The sequence below is a fragment of the Cnephaeus nilssonii genome (assembly GCF_951640355.1).
Source record: "Cnephaeus nilssonii genome assembly, chromosome: 17".
In the NCBI taxonomy this organism is placed as follows: Eukaryota; Metazoa; Chordata; class Mammalia; order Chiroptera; family Vespertilionidae; genus Cnephaeus; species Cnephaeus nilssonii.
In genome coordinates this window covers 59,483,148-59,505,505 of record NC_137088.1, presented here as the reverse complement: position 1 = coordinate 59,505,505, position 22,358 = coordinate 59,483,148, and the positions used below count along the sequence as shown (strand labels likewise).

The 22,358-nt window shown below is 39.5% G+C and overlaps 1 protein-coding gene across 2 annotated transcripts in view; it reads right to left on the bottom strand.

Moving 5' to 3' along the window:
• Positions 1 to 4,029: 4,029 nt before the first annotated feature.
• The window catches only part of PPP4R2 (protein phosphatase 4 regulatory subunit 2), an 88,332-nt gene continuing 70,003 nt past the window's right edge, over positions 4,030 to 22,358 (bottom strand). Inside the window, exons 4-10 of one of the 2 annotated variants that reach the window (XM_079795243.1) lie at positions 13,895 to 13,988; positions 12,687 to 12,724; positions 11,470 to 11,544; positions 10,874 to 11,017; positions 9,896 to 10,188; positions 9,526 to 9,678; positions 4,030 to 7,891 (exon numbers count right to left, since the gene is read on the bottom strand). In XM_079795243.1, the coding sequence (XP_079651369.1) occupies positions 7,878 to 7,891; positions 9,526 to 9,678; positions 9,896 to 10,188; positions 10,874 to 11,017; positions 11,470 to 11,544; positions 12,687 to 12,724; positions 13,895 to 13,988 (811 nt within the window). In that variant the 3' untranslated portion in view covers positions 4,030 to 7,877. Of the gene's footprint in view, positions 9,679 to 9,895; positions 10,189 to 10,873; positions 11,018 to 11,469; positions 11,545 to 12,686; positions 12,725 to 13,894; positions 13,989 to 22,358 lie in introns of both variants that reach the window. The other variant, XM_079795242.1, reaches the window with a different exon arrangement.

The following is a 22,358-nucleotide window of genomic DNA, read 5'->3' as shown; positions in this document are numbered from 1 at the left end:
TCAGGCAGGCAGAGGCAGTTAGGGGCAATGAGGCAGGCAGGCAGAGTGGTTAGGGGCAATCAGGCAGGCAGGCAAGCAGTTAGGGGCCAGCAGTCCCAGATTGAGAGAGGGATGTCCACAACTGCTAGTTTAGGACTGATCTTCAGGGATCCCTGTGGGATCAGGCCTAAACCAGCAGTTGGACATCCCCTGAGGGATCCCAGATTTTGAGAGGGTGCAGGCCAGGCTGAGGGACCACCCCCCACCAGCCCCCAGTGCATGAATTTCGTGCACTGGGCCTCTAGTAAGTATATACATTCTTTGGTTTATCTCTTCTCATTCCCCCATCCCCACATCAAGGTATGTCAGTTTGTTCCAAGCCTCCCTGCTCCGGGTCTTTTGTTCATCAATTCATTTTGTTCATTAGATTTCACAAACAAGTGAGATCATGTGATATTTGTCTTTCTCAGATTGTCTTATTTCACATAGCATAATATTTTCCAGGTCCATCCATGCTGTCCCTCTTTTTTACAGCTGCATGGTGTTCCATAGTATACAGTGTAAATGTCCCAGTTTTTTTGTTTTTTGTTTTGTTTTTTTTATCCACTCATCTACTGATGGACACTTGGGCTGTTTCCAAACCTTAGAACACAGCAATGCCTATTTTCTTTCTGATTGGTGTTTTGGGGTTTGTAGGATATATTCCCAGAAGTGGGATCGCTGGGTTAAAGGGAAGTTCCACTTTTAAGTTTTTGAGGAAACTTCATACTGTTTTCTGTAATGGCTACACCAATTTGCATTCTCACCAGCAGTGAACTAGGGTTCCCTTTTCTCCATATCCTCGCCAGCACTTGCTATTTGTTAATTTGTTGATGGTAGCCATTCTGACTGGTGAGGTGATACCTCATAGTCATTTTAATTTGCATCTCTCTAATGATTAGTGAGATTGGGCATTTTTTTCATATGTATGGTGGCCATTTGTATATCTCTTTGGAGAAGTGGCTGGCTATTCAGGTCCTCTGCCCATTTTTTATTATTTATATTTTTATTGATTTCAGAGAGGGAGAGATAGAAACATCAATGATGAGAATCGTTGATCAGCTGCCTCCCACACACCCCCCACTGGGATCGAGCCCACAGCCTGGGCACATGCCCTTGACCAGAATCAAACCCTGGAACCTTCATTCCGCAGGCTGATGCTGTCCACTGAGCCAAACCAACCAGGGCATCTCTCTGCCCATTTCTAAATTTTTATCTTCCTTTTGTTGAGTTGTATGATTACTTTATATATTTTGGATATTAACCTCTTATCAGATGTATCATTGGTAAATATGTTCTCCCATATAGAGGGCTCCCTTTCCCCATTTTGATTTCTTTTGCTGTGCTTTTTATTTTGATGTAGTTCCATTTGTTTATTTTTTCCTTTGTTTCTCTTGCCCTAGGTGAAGTATTGGCAAAAATATTGCTACATGAAACGTCTGAGATTATACTGCCTGTTTTTTCCTTAGGGTTTTTTTATGGTTTCTTGGCTTACATCTTTTATCCATTTATGATGTAAATTGATGGTCTAGTTTCATCTTTTTGCATGTATCTTCTCATTTTCCCAACACCGTTTGTTGAAGAGACTATCTTTATTCCATTGTATGTTCTTGCCTTTGTCAAATATTGACTGTAATGATGTGGGTCAATTTCTGGGGTCTCTGTTCTGTTCCATTGATCTATATGCCTGTTCTTGTGCCAGTACCAGGCTGTTTTGATTACAATGTCTTTGTACTATAACTTGGTATCTGGTATTGTAATCCCTCCAATGTTGTTCTTTCTCAAGACTGTTGCAGCTATTCAGTCTTTTATGGTTCCATATAAATTTTTGGAGTATTCTAGTTCTGTGAAGTATACCTTTGGTGTTTTAATAGAGATTGCATTGAATCTATAGATGCATTGGGTAGTATGGACATTTTAATTATGTTAATTCCTCCAATTCATGAACATGATATATTCTTCCACTTTTTTATATCTTCTTCTCTTTTTCTGTAGTTTTCACAGAACAGGTCTTTTACCTCTTTGGTTTATTCATAGGTATCTTATTTTGTTGTTGTTTTGTAACAATGATAAATGGGATTTTTTTTCTGAGAATTCATTAAATAAACTATGGCTCATCTCTACGCTGAAATATTACACAGCTATTAAAATGACTGGGACAGCTTTCTGGGTACTGGTATAGAAATATCACAAAAATACATGAAACATTTTTATAGAGACAGGTTGCATTTCAATGTGTGTAATGTGTACTCGCTGTGGAAAGGAAAACTTTGGGCTTGCAATGGTATGAGGTTATCTTTGGACACATATAGCCTATGTCTTTTAAAATGCTATTTTTAAACTCATATGCATGTAGTGCATGCTATATGCCAGACCCTTTTCCAATGGTTAATTCATAACAGCCCCATGCAGTAGGCACTCATCTTACACAGAGATCACACAGCCAGCAAAAAGGCAGAGCACACAAATATATTTTAAAAAAACACAAACCTCTTGATAAACTTTGAGAGATTGACACCTCTGGATAGGTCTTCTAGACAAAAAAAAATCACCAAAGAAACAGAAGCCTTATATAACACACTAGATCAGATGGACCTGATTCTTAGAGAACATTTCACTCCAAAACAGTATGTACATTCTTCTCCGGCCTCCCCAGAGCATATCAGCTGCACTTATGGTCTCACCTGTGCATCTCTTCAAGTCCAGGGACATTGCTATTTTTCCCAAAAGGGACTGAGTTCTCAAAGGTCAGAAATCTGCTCTTTTAGACCCCAGTACTAACAACTCACACAGGCTGCCTCCTCACAAGGGACAAATACTTGTTCGTACCTGTATGTCCTGTGTACTTTTTCTTTCCATTTATTGGAGTGAAATTTGAAAACATAGACTCCAAACTGAACAAACACTTGGAATTTCTTTTTCAAATGTATTTTATTGATTTTCCACAGAGAGGAAGAGGGATAAAAAAAATAATAAATAATAAAAAAAAAAGAGAGAGAGAGGGATAGAGAGTTAGAAACATCAATGAGAAACATTGATCAGTTGCCTCCTGCACACCCCCACCGGGGATGTGCCCGCAACCAAGACACATGCCCCTGATCGGAATCGAACCTGGGACCCTTCAGTCCGCAGGCCGACGCTCCATCCACTGAGCAAAACCAGAATTCTTAAATATATTGGAAATTTATCTCCAATTTCCTATATCTGCAATGTATTTCTAGTATTCAATACAAAAACATGATCACAAGGCACTGCAAATTCTATTATGAATCACCAAATATTAATATACTAGAAGCCCAGTGCATGATTTAATCATGCACGTGTAAGCTGTCTGTCCGCTGGTCGGCAGCTCCGAAGTCCCTGGGCCCCTAGGGCGAGGCGGGGCGGGGGCGTGGTCCTCCTGCGGCCCGAGCCCAGGCCAGGGTCTTGCCTTTGCCTCCCGCCCAGGAAGGCTGGGGCCGCTGCCACTTGCTCCTGCGGCCCAACTGCCGCCAGACTCCTCCCCGGGGAGCCGCGCCGCCGCCCACCGCCTGCCGCCTCCAAACCTCCAAAACGCTGGCTCGCTGCCCCAGAGGCCCGTCTGTGCTGCAGCACAGCCATGGCGCAGACGCTGAGCTCGCGTCGCCGCTGGCAACGCGAGCTCAGCGTCCTGCCGGCCCAATCACCACCCCAGCCACCCCGAGTCCCGCCCCCTGTGTCACCCGCTGGCCCAATCATGGGCGTAGCGGAGTGATGGTAATTTAAATATTACCTTTTTATTATGTAAGATATTTAGTCGTTGATGTTGCCTCCATAAACCTTCTTTAAAAAACAACCTGGCAAGCTGCTGGATCCCCCAACACACCTCAATCTATGGAGTTCAAACTTATACTGCAAACACTGTGGGAGGCGTCTTAAACCCTCATTAGGATTTGGGCCACATTTCCCAACAGAAATACTACAAATGCTTAATTAACTACTAAATCACTCACAGTAAGGACTGAACAAGCTTCATGTGTAGTGGCCTGACAATTAGCTACACTTCTAATAATTTATTTAAGAAACTGTATTCTGAATCCAAGTAACTTAAGTTTAGGTACCCAGCCAGGCTGAAGGTGGGGCTGAGTGCACTACTAAATGCACAGGAGAATGGTCAGTCACAGCAAGGAAGCTTACCCTCCGTACTGCAGCAGTATGAGCAATGCGAAGAAAAACAACCATCTAAAATGAAGACAGCCAAATACCACGTTTATCCCTCAAATAGCCAGCATTAAAAGACTTGGAAGCCTACTCAACTGCAAAGACTTCTTGATGCAAACATCACTGACCACATATCAAGTACCATTATACCACATCTAAAGCAAAACTTGGCTAGCTTACTGATCCGGCCCACTCAGAGAAACACCCGTCCCCCACCACGTGAGGGTGTGGTGTGCCTCTCTATGGTCGGGGTAACTGGTCTTGTCACAAAAGTTTTGTTACTGGGTCGCACATTTCTTAGTGATTGACCGTCTGCCTGAGGCTCCCAATATCACAAACCAAGCAACACAAAAAGCTCAGGGATAAACTCAGTACCTTGAAGTGAGAAAGTAGTCTCACAATACATTTTAGTTTTAATAAATGTATTGCCTTTGGAAAAACCTTGACATTTACAAATAAATTCAAAGACCGGATACTCAAATGCTCAATATTAAACGAAAGGGGAAAAATATCTGTTGTTCTAAGACTGTTAGAACACAAGGGAACAGTATACTCTTCATTCTAGACAGCCAAGAAGCCAGACCTCTCACCGAGTCAGTTGAAGAATCAGTCTTACTATCATTAATTCAAAACTCTGTATTAGCTATACCATCTAGTAAATAAAGTGGGGATAAGTGAAATTAAATGAGTTAAAACTCAAAAGTATTTCCATTTAGAAACATGCTAGTACCCGTAGTTTTTTTTTCACTTCAGAGTATCACCTCTTGTGCAATATGTATAAAGAAATGAGAATCCAGAATTGAAAACAATCTATCCACTTAGGGGGATTCTACACATCTTACCATGTAGTTGTCTGAAAGTGAGATTTCTAAAATGATTCTAAACAAATGTTATAGCAACAACTTAATGCCAAGAGAAATTTGACATAGTAAATATAAATTTTGTCAGATATTGTTTGAATTGCTCAGCAAAGAACAATTGTCCATTCAACTCAGATGCATCCTCTTTGCAAAAATAGTACCACTTAAGCAGCAGAGCTATAATAAAGTAATGAATACATTAACCTTTCCTCCCTGTAGATCAGGAAATGCTAATGGATGCTGGACTATGAGGTCAGTAGGATGGGGGAAGCAGGGGAGGGATTTGTGAATTACTATTGCAAATAAAATATTCCACACACAGTCTTCTAATTTATATTTTATTGCATTATGAAAATAATACATTTGGCAAAGTAATCTATACTCCAAGTTGAAATAAAAATTCTCAAAGTGTACTGATATTTTTAAATGTGAAATATTAGATGTATTCTAACATCCTAGCATTCATATTAGGCCGATAATCCAGTAAACCTAATAATTGCATATGAAATGACAAGGTGATTTTGCATTCATCCATTTTAATAGCACAAATCTCAAGAGAACTGAACTTCATTTGATCAAAATGAAAAAATGAAAGGAATTCCTGTTCAGAAGACAATTTGAAACACTACCCCACTTTTTATTTCCTTTACTTCTACAAGTTGCATTTGCATCCTTACCACAAGATACATTTCTCATAATCACACATTGTAGCGGTTTTAGATGCTGTCCAACTATCTTTATAGGTAAACTAGTATATTATTTTAAAAATCGCTAATTTTGCCCTGGCCGGTTGCCTCAGCGGCAGAGCCTCAGCCCAGACAGAAGTGTCACGAGTGGATCCGGCCAAGGGCATGGACCGCGGTTGCAGGCTCAATCCTCTTGCTTGCCGGGGGAACGTGCAGAAGGCACCAAATCACTCACACTCTCTCTCTCTCTCTCTCTCTCTCTCTCACACACACACACATTGATTTTACTCTCTCCCCCTCCCACTTGCTCTAAAAAAATTTTTTTTTAAAATATCCTCATGTGAGGATTAACAGTGAAGTTGCTGATTTTACAAATGCATAAATACATGCCTATCTACACCAGCAAAGCAAATACTCTGAGCCTCAATGTTTTCACAGGCCATGTCTTCTGGCCACGATTTCATGGATGCCTTTCCATGCTGAAGGGTTATGGCTCCCTACCACTGCTCAGGACACACTTTTGACAGATACAGTTAATAATAAATACTAACTGGATTGAACTTACCTAATAATTAACACTTTCCCACTAATTGCACTCCTGCTATTCAGAACTGAAAAGCTACATTTTAAAAAATGTAGTAGGATAATGTTTTATTTTAAAGAGAAAAGTGCTAAAGATGTATTACCTGCATATTTTTACTTTTTTGACCAGCAAGAATTTCAAATTCTTTTTGCATGCTGGGTTCAGAGTATAGTCTTATAGGTAAACAATCTGCTCCAGGCCAAAAAAGTAAATTTTAATCATTGAAATTAAAATTAATCATTACAATTCTTTAGATCTTTTAATATGACTTTGCTGGTGGTATGTTAAGAAAATGTGCCTAAAATTAGTCTTTTAAAAAGTCTCATCTGACCCTGGCTGGGTTTCTCAGTGGTTAGAGCATCAACACATGGACTGAAGGGTGGTAGGTTCAATTCCCAGGCAAGGGCATATAACTCAACTACAGGCTCAATCCCTGGCCCTGGCCGGGGCACATGGGGGAGGCAACCAATCCATGTCTCTCTCTCACATCTATGTTTCTCTCTCTCTTTCTCTCCTCCCCTGCCCCTAAAAATTAAATTAAATTTTAAAAAATCAATGGAAAAAATATCTTCAGTTGAGGATTAAAAAAAAAATTCACATGTAAATCAGTTATGAGTAGAACTGACATTTTCATGAAGCAAAGTCTAAGTGCACCTATGCACACCTGTGGAAATTTACTTCCAAATGGGTATCAGTATCTTAAATCAGCGGAACAAGGTTCCTCAGTTTAACTACAGAGGTAGTCCATCTATTCTAAAGATATTCATGAGCATTCTACAGTTTTCTGTATAAAAAGCAACAAATTGATCAATATATAAAACTTAAATATGAAATTAAGCTACAGATCAAAATGCAGATCTCTCATAGAGTTAAGTGACAGCATTTTGGACATTCACCATTATTGTACTTTATTTAATAAAGATATACATTTGCCCTTGCAAAAATAACAATCGCAAGTTTACAAATGAACCACAGACCTCAAAGTCATGATTGTTAAAACTTCAACCTAAAGCAACAAAGTAAATCTGTTTACAAATGGTCCATGGCACAATTAAAATAAAAATATCAAAGTTCACAGGGTCTTAAAGAACAGGTTTATTGACAATAATTTCATAAATATGCTAAAGAAAATTTCAAGATTTCTTAACATGTTTACAAATCTGTTCTCATTGGCAAAATACCCTTCAACAAAATAAGGTTAATAAGTCACTAAAAAAGAATATCACATTTAAAATTTGCTTCATTTTAACATTTTTGCAACATTAAAAAATTTGTGTGATTTTTCTCCGAGTACAATAAATCAGTATTATTCTTATTTCGACTACTAGACATATTCATAAACATATCTAGCTGCTGTGAACCTGACAGTCAAGCCAGTCAGTAGTATGTTACCCTATAAACATAAACGGAGCCAAATTGTCCTAGTATTTTTAGTCATAGCAATTTAAGTAGTCAAAATGCAAAACTGTAGTTGCCATTCAAATCACCCAAAAGCATATGATACAGTGTGAGAAATTGTTTGCATCAGTTTTACAAGTTCATCTGTGTACTTCAGGTATCTGAAACTAAAAAAGAGATTTTATTTTTGATAAAAATGTACTCAAATATTTCATAACATTAGTATTTATTGCTTTATATGAATACTGTATTGAAAGCCCAAGCACTCAGTTTACACACAGAAATTATACAGTTATATACCGCGTCACAAAGGCAGTGAACACATTACATCCTACAAAATCTACTTTACAGAAATTTAAAAATTCTAAATATCAAAAGGTACAGCCAAAGAAAACAGGTATAAATTTGGCAGCCAGTAATTTGACAGGAAAATTGCATCTTACATGACATTAGATATGTGAATTTGAAAATATTGAGTTTAAAGTAATTATTGTGCTTTGTGTTGATCTGAAAAATATAACACTGGCTGTTGAAGAAGCATGTTCAAAAATATTTAATTCACTTCAAAATGTCATACAAATTATGGTGATTTCTATGCACCCCTAAAGCTTCTGTCATTTAGCTCCAGTACATTAATAAAGTAATATATTAATTCTTCCAGTACAGTGGTGTTTCATATCATTGACATCTGTATACTCTAGAATAATTTAGAAAGAAATGTGTAATATTCACAATGTTCAGAAAAGCAAGCAAAAAGTTAAGGAAACTGCTCAGTTCTGAGACGTTCTCATGTCAGCTTTATAAGCGTTCATTCTACAAAATAGTAAGCTCATGTTTGAACACAATTTCCAAGATAAAGCACATTTTCTCATAAATAATGAAGTCGTTTTCTCAGGCACCTCAGAGGTATAGAAAAGAATTTTAGTTTGAACAGATCTCTTGGAATGTGTTTAACCTGGTATTTCAACAGACTCTAGATTTCCAGGGTTTCACAAGGGCCAAATTTTATTTGAAGAGAAAGAAACTGTCTTCTGAAAGAGTGAAGTCATGACCAATAGAAAAAGTATCCACTGTATTTATTCATCTCTTATAGAAACAGAAAAATATAACATTTCCCCCCTTAGAATAATATATATGTGTGTATATATATGTATATATATATATATATATGTATGTCTATATGACTTAAAGTTCCATTGTACAGTCAAAAACAATAAAATCTGGAAATCAGCATGAAACCCTAAAATTCACGTTAAAATGTTGAAACTATGACCAAAATATGAAAACTGCTAGAGCTGTCAGAAAAAGACAAGACAAAAAGCTTTTTTTGTGTATGTATAAGCTAAATAACCTCCAAAAGGTTTTCAAAATAATTACTTTCCAGTTAAAAAACTTTTAATTCTAAAAAAAAAAAAAAAAATCTATACACAAACCACTGATTTGACCAAACCAAAACAGTCAGCGGTAAGCAGGACCCATGGAACTGATATTCATAGTTCTTACAACTCTTTCAGGATTTATCCCACAAAATACTTTATATTACAACCTGCTTCTCTTGTAAAACTAAAGGTCCACTTTATTACATAAAAGTTTTATACAGTGTAAAACCAGAACTGTATGTAAAATACTGTATCTAATTAGTCTTGTTCCATTGGTTCCTCTGTGACCTCTGTGGCTGCATCATCATTTTCCATGGATGATTCTGAGAGAATCTCTCCAGTTTCACTAGAGCTGGATTCTACCAATTCCTCTGTTTCATGGCAATTAGAACCACTACTGTGAGGGCCTGTATTTTCACTACCTTCAGAATGTAAATCTTTCCCAGCTTGAGTCAGATCAGATTCTTCCATCTGCTTATTTTCCTCAGAAGTCTCTTCATTCACAGTTAAGGCATCAGATTCTTTTCCTTGATTTTTTCTTTCAGGGACCATTTCTCTTGATGTCATAAAAGACTCTAAAAATAAGCAAATGTTGTTGTAGTTAAATTTTATTTTCAAAATACCTCCAAGAGTTAAGTCTCATGAATTGTGATATTCTACAGTTCAAAATCACATCCCCTGAAATTGAGCAGCAACTAGATAAATGTGGGAGAAAAGCCCAACATCAGCATTATGTTACGCTTTATTTGAGGATCTCCTTACTCCACCCTTTTACAGATGGTTTCTAAATACCTTCTTCTCCCTCCTCTTCCTCCTCTTCCTCCTCCTCTTCTGTACAGTGTTGCCTGGTACAACCACTTTCTTTGTCTTTATCCTGAGATGAAGATGATGCATCTGTTTCTTCTACCGTAACTGAAGGAATTTCACTGGAAGATGTCTGACTGGCCGTCTCCCTGACTTCACTTTCTCTGTCAAACCGAAGCCTTTTTACCTCATGCCCCTCGGCTTCCACGGCATCTTCATCCGGATGTTTAGTTTTCATAGGGCTCACTGAGGAGCTTTCTGGTCCAGGTGTCGGAGAGTTACTGTAAATGGTTTTTCAAAGTGTCATTAATAAAATTATTTTCTTCATCCTCTACATTCTCATTTTAAAGATCTAGTTAATTTTTTTATTGTATTTCACTGTCAAAGTTAAATTATACCACCTGGGCCAAGAAAACACGAGAAAATTTTCAAGGGAACCTAAACTGTTTAATGAATGTTTACCATTAGGAACTAGTCAACAAGTTATATGACCTTTCTGGTTCAATTCTCTGATAAGTTAAATGTCCTCCTATAATAAAACTACAGTCTTCCATATGGGCATGCTCTTTAAATCCTCTCATTCAGTCTTCTTTCCCTTAAGTGATGCAGAAAATTTGATGAGTTATAAATAAAATGTTTCATTTTATGATCTATATAAGAAATTACCCACAAAATTTCAACTCATTTACAAATATATTTTCTAGTAGCTTTCAAAAAAAATTAAAATGCATCATGACCACCTTATTTTCTTAAGACCCTATTATAAAGAGGACCTCCATAATTTAGCAGTTTTAGTCTTTTCTATGCCCATCTTCAATGTGTGCTAATAGCTCCTATAACCACATTAAAACCTGTCTATACATCAAACATTAGTAAATTATGGATAGTAAACAATGAGTGCTAAAAATCACCAATGTTAACATTTTATAAACAGTTTTTGTTTTTAAATATAAATCTCAAACACACCTGTGACTTTTGTCCTCAGTTTGCTGTAAGTTTGACTCTTTGTCATCTGTGCTCTCAGGCAAGCCATTGGTTGTCATGGGGACTGACAAAGAAACCTTTGGTCGATTAATTGGCCTAGGTGTTCCTGGCCCATTTATATTAGCCCTGTGGTAAGACAAGTGAACATCATTTTCCCATTTTGCTAAAAGTCATCCCTTTCAAGGTCATTCTGACTTTCAGATCCACATTAACTAATATATGTTCTATTATCCTCCTAATGCCTAATTTTTTTAAAAAAATATTGAGCCTGCTACTCAAAACTAAGAATATGTTGCCCTAATCGGTTTGGCTCTGTGGATAGAGTGTCAGCCTGCGGACTCAAGGGTCCCAGGTTCGATTCCGATCAAGGGCATGTACCTTAGTTTCGGGCACATCCCCAGTGGGGAGTGTGCAGGAGGCAGCTGATCGATGTTTCTCTCTCATCGATGTTTCTAACTCTCTATCCCTCTCCCTTCTCTCTATTAAAAATCAATAATATATTAAAAAATATCTTTAAAAGAAAAACACCTAAGAATATATAAACTCTTTCTTTAGATATTAAAAATCAAGAATCTCACCTTTCAGTATAAGTTGGTGAATTTCCAGGAAACATAACACCATTCATTCGATTTAAACTATTAGAATTGTTTTTCCTTTGAGACAAAACAAACAAACAAACACTGTTATGGATGGTTTCATGTACTAGTTTTGACAGGAATCAAGAATTTACATCTTTTGTTAAGATATCACTGTTGCAAAACCAAACAATAAGACCTCTGTGAGAAATAACTATCATGGGATTATCTTAATTCATAACATGTATAATCTTGAAAAAATTCTGAACAAATTCAGGTGTTTTTTTTGCCCTGACCGGTTTGGCTCAGTGGATAGAGCGTGGGCCTTTGGACTGAAGGGTCCCAGGTTTGATTCCGGTCAAGGGCATGTACCTTGGTTGCAGGTACATCCTTAGTAGGAGGTGGGCAGGAGGCAGCTGATCGATGTTTCTCTCTCATTGATGTTTCTAACTCTCTATCCCTCTCCCTTCCTCTCTGTAAAAAAATCAATAAAATATATGGAAAAAAAATTTCAGTTTTTGTCTATTAAATCATAGGTATTTTTAACCTTAACACGTTAAGCGCCCAGTCAGTCACCAGTGACTGACACTATACTTTCTGTCTGGAAGACAAAACAGGCTGGGCGCTTAACCTTGTTAAATCAATTTTTTCTCAATGAGAGGCAACTTCCTCCTCACAATCCCTCTACCCCACACTGCATCCCGGAAGACATTTGACAGTGTCTAAAGACTTTTTTTTTTTTTTTGGGGGGGGGGGAGACTAGTGACAGGGGGTAGAGGCCAGGGACACTGCTAAACTTCCTGTAATTTCCAAGATATCCACTCATTAACAAAACGTTTATAGTGCCAAGGACTGTGCCCTTAACCGATATCTTATAAATCTGGAGAACTGGAAATAGTTTTCCATCATGAAGAGGAATGTAATCAAGTAGCTAAATTTCTAAAGATGCCCTGGGAAAGTATCTAGGATAGGGTCACAGGGCCCTGAGAGCCATGACAATACACAAATCCAACAATGTGAAGATTATGGTAAATCACAAATCTCCTTAATCCAAATCCCTTTATTGCAGAAACACAAAGGTAATATTGGTAATATTCAATTTTGAAAACTGGGTGGTAGATTCACAGGTATTTATGAATGTAATTATGTTTCATTACATATAAAATAAATGCAACTTTTTAAGACTAACATATTAGAAATAGAAAAGTTTCTCTACTTACTCCGAAGAAGGATGTACACAGCTAACAACCATCACATTCTGCAAACAAAAATTAGTGATTTAACTTGAGGAAAAGTACTACAACATAAGTTTAATCATTTGTTTCTAATTTCTCAAATTCATCCTAGTAGGTTAAATTTCTATTTATTCTGATTTTACTAATAAAAGTTTTAAAATAAAAACTTACAAACAACAAAAGACCAAAATCTAATATCCTACTAATGCATTTTTTTTGACAGTCTTGTTTATTTCTTTTTTACTCTACTTTAGTTTCTTTGGAGCCCTAACATTATATATTGCATATAATCAAGTAGAACCACCCTCTCCTTATTTTAGTTAGAATCGCCCCCAAGATACTTAGCCATTAAAGTTCTAGGCCAAGTATAAATGAATTTCCTTACAAAGCAGTACCAATCAAAGCCTGATGTGTAGTATCATATACCACAAGAGACTAAAAACATTAATCCGGTAAGGCCTTATGATCTATTGTAAATGACTCATTAACAGTTTTGGATTCCAGCTCCCAGGGTAAATAAACTGAATTTGAATTATAACCTTAAAATGAACACTGGACTAGGATCAATCACCAAGTGAGGGGATTAGCCACCCACTGGTCCAATCTTGGTTTCCAGGGCTCCTTCACCTTCTTTACACAAGTCAACTTCCTCAAACACCTTGATGTTTTTGCTCATAATGCTCTTCCCTCTGTCCAAAATGTCCTTTCCTTATTACTAATATCTCCTCAACTCACAGAAAACCTAATGTTTTCTTCATTCTTCAAGCTGACCTTTACCTTTCACAACATCTAATTTAAATGCTTTGTATCAGTGATTTTCCAGAGTTGTGTACATCTGAATTCCAGAACTGAAATAAATGAATTCCATGGATTAACAAGTTTGCAAAATACTCTATTAAAGTTAAAATATCAATTATAGAACTTCACAGGACATTAAATATACTGATATATACTATGAATATCCAGGAGAGAATTCCTAAGCTACTTTCCTAAACTTAATTAAGCCCTCATCTGCCCCTCTATTAAATCTCTCAGAAACTCTGACCACAATTCAGACAATAATTTGGGAAAAACTTCAAGTAGGTTGAGAAACTTGTTTCAAGAAAAGGTGACTACATTAATTCTTACTCAATGCGTTTTTCTGAAATCTATTATGCTACAGTTTAATATAATTTCAATAACAAAATATATACCTTCTCTACTCCTCTGAGAAATTTGTCTGTTCCTGTATAATTTCTCCTTGGATCAGTTAGCAATTCACATAGCCGCTGAATAGTAAAAGGGATACTGCAAAAGAATATAATTTTATAATTTGAGGTAGTTATTAAGAAAATTAGAAATATTATCAGTCTCACTTTTTAAATCTAGTCAAGCATGTGTTAAACTACAAAAGAAAATGCTACAATAGGGGAATGAATGAGTCATTTGAAAACAGGCAAAACAATAGGCACAACCTATCTTTTTATTTACAAAAATACCCCAAACAATTTTCCATTCCTTGCCTTAAAAAACAACACAGAATATCCAAAAGTAACAGGAAGTTTAAAAACGGAGAAAAAAAATTTGTTTCAACTCAAAATTTTTTCCTCAACCATTCAATCAAGGCATGGGAGAGTTTTCTGGGAGGATGGCCGGCCACGGGAGGTTGGCCGTGAGAGCGCACCTGATCACCAGGGGGCAGCTCCTGCATTAAGCGCCTATCCCCTGGTGGTCAGAGCACATCATGGCTACTTGGCCGGCTGTCCGGTCATCATAAGAGTCACTTAGGCTTGTATATATATATAGATACATTTTAAATATATTACATGATTTCAGAGTATAGCAATATACCTGAACCTCAGCCCCTCTTCTAGATCACTATCTCCAATCATTAAACTCACACATCATCACCTCCACCTGTTATTTCCTCGGTAAATGTCTCATAGTGATTCTGTAATTAAAAGTTTATGTATTAACTAAAAATACACAAAAAAGCATCCTGTGTTAAGAATTTTTAAATCCTTCACTGGCACATACTTAAACAGATAATGTCTTTCCTCAAAGTAAAATTCTTTCACACATCAAAAGCTAATACTTTCTCTTGAATGAAAATAAGCTTTAAAAAATTAGTATCGGGAGAAATCAAAATGGCGGCATAGGTAAACACCTAAACTGCTGCCTCGCACAATTTCAAAACTACAACTAAAAGACAAAACAGACACCACCATCCAGAACCACAGAAAAGCTGGCTGAGTGGAAATTCTTCAACTAGAAGGAAAGAGAAAAGCACATTGAAACTCAGAGGAGCTGCAAAAGGCTGAGGTGCGGTGCAGAGAGGGCGGGCAATTGAGTGCACGGCTGCCTTTCTCTAGCGGGAGGGAGACGAAAGCTCCCGAAAGCTCCCGAATGCGCTGAACTCCAGTTCCAGGGGAGACTCTGGGAACCCAGACTCAATCAGGGAGAAAATGGACTGACAGGCAGCGGGCAAAACTCAAGGGCGGCTTTCTCTCAGAGGTGCCTGCAGCGATTACTGAGTGACACCGAGACCCAGAGGCCTCATAGGGCAGGGCTGACAGGAAGCCAAGACTGTCTGCTCTGCCCCAAGACTCCGCCCCATCCAAGCTAAGCACAGAGATTTTTGCAATTTTGCAAGTCTTGTCTCAGAAGGCTGTCTCCAGCACAGTTCTCCCAGCGTAGACACAGCTGATCCTCACAGCCAATTGGCCTGGACGTCAATTCCTCCCAGTGATACCAACAACAATCAAGACTTAACCTTTTGCACTCGGATGTCGAGTGTTACTCGACACAGTTAGCATCGGTAGCCCATCCCTTTCCTCCCTCCATCCCTCCTCCTTTATTTGGGCTTTTCTTACATTAAATAAATAAGTTTGTATGAAAAGAAACTCCAGTTTTTTATTCTACTGCCGCGCTTTGTAAAATCTGGGGTATTTAAAAAATTAAATCCCGAGTAGAATAAAGGAATCGAGAAAAAAGCAAGCGAGTGCAAATGGTTAGCTACAAAGCTGTACACACAGCCCACAAAGGGGTGCATCAGGAGTGTCCACCTCAGGTCACTTGGGAGGCTGAGCCATGGGGCCCTATATAACACCCAGCACACAAAGCTACTCTACCAGCTCAGGGAAGCAGCCAAAATGCGGAGACAAAGAAACAGATCACAAACGAAAGAAATGGAGGAAAACAAACGACTGGATATAGAGTTCAAAACCACGGTTATAAGATTTTTCAGGAATTTCCTAGGAAAGACTGATAAATTTAGCGAGACCCTCGAGGATATGAAAAAGGACCAACAAGAAATTAAACATACACTGACTGAAATAAAAAATATTACACAGAGACCTAACAGCAGACTAGAGGACCACAAGAATCAAGTCAAAGATTTGAAATACAAAGAAGCAAAAAACACTCAACTGGAAAAGCTAAAAGAAAAAATAATCCAAAATTTGAAGATGGTGTAAGAAGCCTCTGGGACAACTTCAAGCATACCAACATCAGAATAATGGGGTGCCAGAAGAAGAGAGAGAGCTAGATACTGAAAACCTATTTGAAGAAATAATGACCGAAAACTTCCCCCGCCTGGTGAAAGAAATAGACTTACAAGTCCAGGAAGTGCACAGAACCCCAAACAAAAGGAATCCAAAGATGAACACACCAAGACACATCATAATTAAAATGCCAAGAGCAAAAGATAAAGAGAGAACATTAAACGCAGCAAGAGAAAAACAGTTAATTACCTACAAGGGAGCACCCATACGACTGTCAGCTGATTTCTCAACAGAAACTATGCAGGCCAGACTGGAGTGGCAAGAAATATGAAAAGTGATGAATAACAAGAACCTACAACCAAGATTACTATACCCAGCAAAGCTATCATTCAGAATTGATGGGCAGATAAAGAGCTTCACAGACAAGCAAAAGCTAAAGGAGTTCATCACCACCAAACCAGTATTATATGAAATGCTGAAAGGTATTCTTTAAGAAGAGGAAGAAGAACAAGGTAAAGATAAAAATTATGAACAACAAATACTGAACAAAATTATGAACAACAAATATCAACAAGTGAATCTAAAAATCAAGTGAATTAAAAATCTGATGAACAGAATAAACTGGTGAATATAATAGAATCAGGGGCATAGAAAGGGAGTGGAATGACAATTCTCAGGGGGAAAGAGGTGTGGGGGGGTGCAGGAAGAGACTGGACAAAAATCGTACACCAATGGATGAGGACAATTCGGGGAGGTAAGGGCAGAGGGTGGGGTGGGAACCGGGTAGAGGGGAACTATGGGGGGAAAAAAAAGAGGAACAATTGTAATAATCTAAACAATAAAGATTAAATTAAAAAAATTTAGTATCTTTATTTAAGCTTCCCATTTAACAACATTTACACTAAATGGGTAATTTTCTTTAGGAAGGTAAGTAAAACTGTAGTCAGTTATGAACAATTTATGTTTGGGTGATTATCATTACTGCTTTCAGGGGGAAAAGGTACATTATGTTTGCACAACAATGTTGGCAAAATTAGTTTTAATTCACAGACACTTTCAGAAGCCTTTAAAGTCATTTTGTCAAATGTCCAAGAGATGGCACTAAAATGTCATAGAACACTTCCCTTCCTCACTTGAACAGGATATTATTTACTTGTAAATAACAGAATCCATTGGAAATTTTAACATCGTAATTTTGACAACTACACTAAAAGGTGTCTTTACATAGAGTTAGTATTTTCAAATAAATAGGAGAGCCTATTATATGCTGGAAAAACTTACTACCCAAGAAGACATACATGTAAATAATTACAGTAATAAAAGGTAATAATATTATGTACCAGTGCAATGAGGATAGAATAAAATGCATGCCAGGGAAGTAAGCATGAACGTGGGAACATTTAATTTGAGGTAGGTCTTTGAAAGAAGGCATAAGAATAAATCAGATAAATCCAAAATGAATGCTTGGTACAACTATAAGAAAGGTTTGGTTTCTGTTACTCTTCCATTAGACATAGTACACAAAACAGTTTATTTTATCTCCTGAAAATATTAAGGCTCTTCCCAATAAAATTCACTAAACTAAATTCAGATACATGTGCCAAAAGAAAAAGGACGCGACTCACTTTCAATGAAAAACATGAACCAGAATCCCTAAATTTGGTTAATGGGGGAAAGATGTTCATTAGAAAAGGTATACTGTAAAATAAATAACTTAGTAGAAAAAATATTTTGGGTTATTTTAAAAATAATGCATTGTTTACTTTGTAATATATTACCTTTATTTTGCCCACATTGTAAGATGGAATTTTTTCCAGTATTTAAGGAACTGAAAAAAACACACACATTTAAAAAGGCCATGACTAGCCAGCATTTTTTTTTAAATAATGCCTACAAAATCTAACACACACACACACACACACACACACAGCTAGGTGCCTGGGAGACCTTGCCCAAATTGAATTTACTTGTCTTAAATCATCATGTTCTTATATCAGGAAAACAGGGCTTCTGAAAGCAAACTTCTTACATGATATACATAAATCACTAATAGTACCTGAAATATTTTATGAAATGTTCAATAAATCTTAGTTCCTATTATCATCCTGGTCCCTCCTACTATTTAACAGAGAATGTAGGAAGACACAAATACTTCAAAAACCAACTGCAGAGGCACAAAACCAAAGATATATCTGTTTTTAAAAATGTTCCTTTTAATTCCAAGGAAATAAGGTTACACATTTTACATTAGTTATATATCTTACTCTGACTGCAACCTGCCCCCATTTACTGATTTAAAAAAAGAAGTCTGGCCGGTGTTATTCAATGGTTGAGTGACACTCATGGTTCGATTCCCGGTCAGAGCATATGCCCAGTTTTGTGGGCTTGATCTCCAGTAGGGGTCGTGTAGGAGGCCACCGACTGATGCGTCTCCTTCATCATTGATGTTTCAATTTCTCCTTTCCTTTCTCTATAAAAATCAATAAAAATATTTTTTAAAAATTTTAAAGAAAGATCAAGTACCTAATAGCTATGGAAATTCAAATACCAAGAAATGCTACTAAGCAGAAATCAGCAATCCAATGCTATTCTTTAAAAGAAAAAAATTTAGCCCTATCCGGTTTGGCTCAGTGGATAGAGCGTCGGCCTGTGGACTGAAAGGTCCCAGGTTTGATTCCGGTCAAGGGCATGTACCTTGGTTGCGGGCACATCCCCGGTAGGGAGTGTGCAGGAGGCAGCTGAATCGGTGTCTCTCTCATCAATGTTTCTAACTCTCTATCCCTCTCCCTTCCTCTCTGTAAAAAATCAATAAAATATATTTTTAAAAGAAAAAAAATTTAAACAATATGGCTAAGGTCTAAAGGAGTAATTTCTTATCTTTAAAAATGCGCTTCAGATTTAGGAAGGACAACCGAGATGGCAGCATAGGTAAACACCTGTACTAGCAGCCTCCCACAACCACACCAAAATTACAACTAGCCCTAGCTGGTTTGGCTCAGTGAATAGAGCATTGGCCTATGGACTGAAGAGTCCCAGGTTCGATTCTGGTCAAGGGCACATGCCCGGGTTGCAGGCTCGATCCCCAGTAGGGGGCATACAGGAGGCAGCCAATCAACGATTCCCTGTCATCATTGATGTCTCTCTCTCTCTCTCTTCCTTCCTCTCTGAAATCAATAAAAATATATCCTCTCTAATAAAATGGTAATATGCAAATTAACCATCACTCTGCTACATAAGCCACGCCCACCAGCCAAGCCACGCCCACCAGCCAATCAGGGCGAGTATGCAAATTAACCCAAACCAAGATGGCTACAGCCACAGAGAGCAAGGTTTCCCAGGTAACAGAGCAAGCCAAGCTTTCCCATATCCGTTGCAGGCCTAAGCCTCCACTCAAACTACAAAGTTTCAATTATAGAAGGTAAACAAATTCAAACAAATGGCGGCAGAATGGAGCTTGAGAGAGCAGGCCAGGGTTGCCAGCGGCAACAGGGGAAGCAAAGCTTTCCGCACACCCTGGCCGGGCTCACCTGCTTAAGGCTACAAAGTTTCAATTGTAGAAGGTGAATTAACTGCCACAGAAATGGCTGCCGCCCCAGAGGGAACAGCAGGCTTGGCTCCGCTCCAGGCTACAAAGTTTCAATTGTAGAAGGAAAATAAATCCCAGATACCAGGGCCTCTGCTTGGGTTGCCAGGGGGCGTGGCCGGCCTGCAAACCACCACAGGCCCCTCGCTCAGGCCTCCCCACGCCCCAAGGGATCCCCACCCTGATCCAGGACACCCTTCAGGACAAACCAGCTGGCCCCCACCCGTGCACCAGGCCTCTATCTTATCTAATAAAAGAGTAATATGCAGATTGATCATCACTGCAACACATAATATAGCTGCCCCCATGTGGTCAAAGATCCTGCCCCCATGTGGACACAGGATGGCCACCACAAGATGGCCAGCAGGAGAGGGCAGTTGGGAGGCACCCGGCCTGCAAGGGAGGGCAGTTTTGAGGGACCAGGCCTGCAAGGGAGGGCAGTTGAGAGGGACCAGGCTTGCAAGGGAGGGCAGTTGGAGGTGATCAACTCTGCAGGAGAGGGCAGTTAGGGGTGACCAGGCCGGCAGAGGAGGGAAGTTGGAGGTGATCAACCCTGCAGGAGAGGGCAGTTAGGGGTGACCAGGCCGGCAGAGGAGGGAAGTTGGGGGCAAACAGGCTGGCAGGGGAGCAGTTAAGCATCAACCAGGCTGGCAGGGGAGTGGTTAGGGGGTGATTAGGCTGGCAGGCAGAAGCGGTTAGGGGCAATCAGGAAGGCAGGCAGGCAAGCAGTTGGGAGCCAGCAGTCCTGGATTGTGAGAGGGATGTCCGACTGCCCGTTTAGGCCCAATCCCACCAGGATCGGGCCTAAATGGGCAGTCGGACATCCCTCCAGGAGTCCCAGATTGGAGAGGGTACAGGCTGGGCTGAGGGACAACCCCCCGCTGTGCACGAATTTCGTGCACCGGGCTTCTAGTCCTATATAATAAGCTAATATGCAAATTGTCCCCTCGACTGGGAGCGGGGCCAGCAGGACAACTGCCTGCAGCCCCTCCCTCCGACGCCATGGGGCAGGCCGGCCAGACCCCACCCATGCACAAATTCAAGCACCGGGCCTCTAGTATAAAAAAATAAAATAAAATAAACTACATCATTCAGAACTGCCTAAAATCTGACTGAATGAAGTCCTACAACTAGAGAAGCAAAGAAAAAAACACATTGACACTGGTAAGAGGGGTGGAGGCTTGGATAGGGCTGGCCCGACACCCATGTGTGACTTTTTTTAGATCAGGAGGGAGACAGTCCCTGTGGAGGCTGTGTGTGAGGAGCAAGGGGACCCAGCCCAGGGTTCCAGAGCTGGCAAGAGAAAGCCCTGTAAACTACGGGCTAGCTGTAAAAACCAAGGGAGATGGGAGCTCAGTGACACAGAAGCTGCTGAAGACCTTAGTTATCGCTCTTAAAAGGCCAGAACATGAACTTACTCGAACTCACTTCCTCTGAACTCCAGTACAGGGTGACTCTGGGGGACCCAGACACATAGGGGAGAAACTAGATTATCTGGCATCAGGGCGGGAACTTGGAGGTGGCTTTCTCCCAGACTGGGGTGCTTGTAGGGGTCATTGTTCCTGTGCTGGGACCTTCCCTGTCACAAGGCTGACCGACAGCCATATCTGAATCTCCATCAGCCTGGAGCACACAGTTTGCTCTGCCCTGGCGATTCCCTGAGAATCCGCCCCACCCAATCTGTTTGCAGCAGCTTTTCCATATGAATGGCCTGTCCTGGCTCAGGCAAGCTGCAGCTGGTGACAGTGTGTCTCAAACCTATAATAAAAGGCCCAAGACTTGACTCTAGTATCAGCCTGCCTTGCTTCACAGCTGGGCCTCACCTGCACACCTCCAAGCCCAACACAAATAGCAGCCGTCTGCAGAGCCCTCTGTAGCTCCTGCCCAGTGGCCCCAGGCAGAAGCTGACTTGGCACCTCCCTGGAGGCCCTAGAGACAGTGCCCCCAGTGGACAGCTTCAGACCATACCAGATTACAACTCTACACATCCACAAATGAGGCAGACTCAGTGAGCACCAAAGCCCCACTGAAGCAAGTCCTGCTCCACAAGGGTGTCTCCTGCATAGTAGCTCTCCCACTGTAGTCACAACTGGTCCTCATGCCAACAGCAATCAAGGCTCAACTACAATAGGGGCACACCTGGCTCACACAGGGGCACAACTAGATGCCCAATCAGGTGACTGAGGAGGCTGAGCCACTGGGCTCTACAGGACACCTAATACACAAGACCACTCTGCCACCAATCCCAGAAGACATAGCAGCCCTACCTAATACATAGACACTAACACAGGAAAGCAGCCAAAATGCAGAGACAGAGTAGCATGTCACAAATGAAAGAAATGGCAGCAAGCAAACTACTGGATATAGAGTTCAAAACCATGGTTATAAGAGCAAGATATTGAAACCTATTTGAAAAAAATGACAGAAAACTACCCCTATCTGGTGAAAGAAATAGACTTGTAAGTCCAAGAAGTGCAGAGAGTTACAAACAGGAGGAACCTAAAGAGGCCACACCAAGACACATTAAATTAAAATGCCAAGAGTTAAAGACAAAGAGGATCTTCAAAGCAGCAAGAGAAAAGCAGTTAAGTT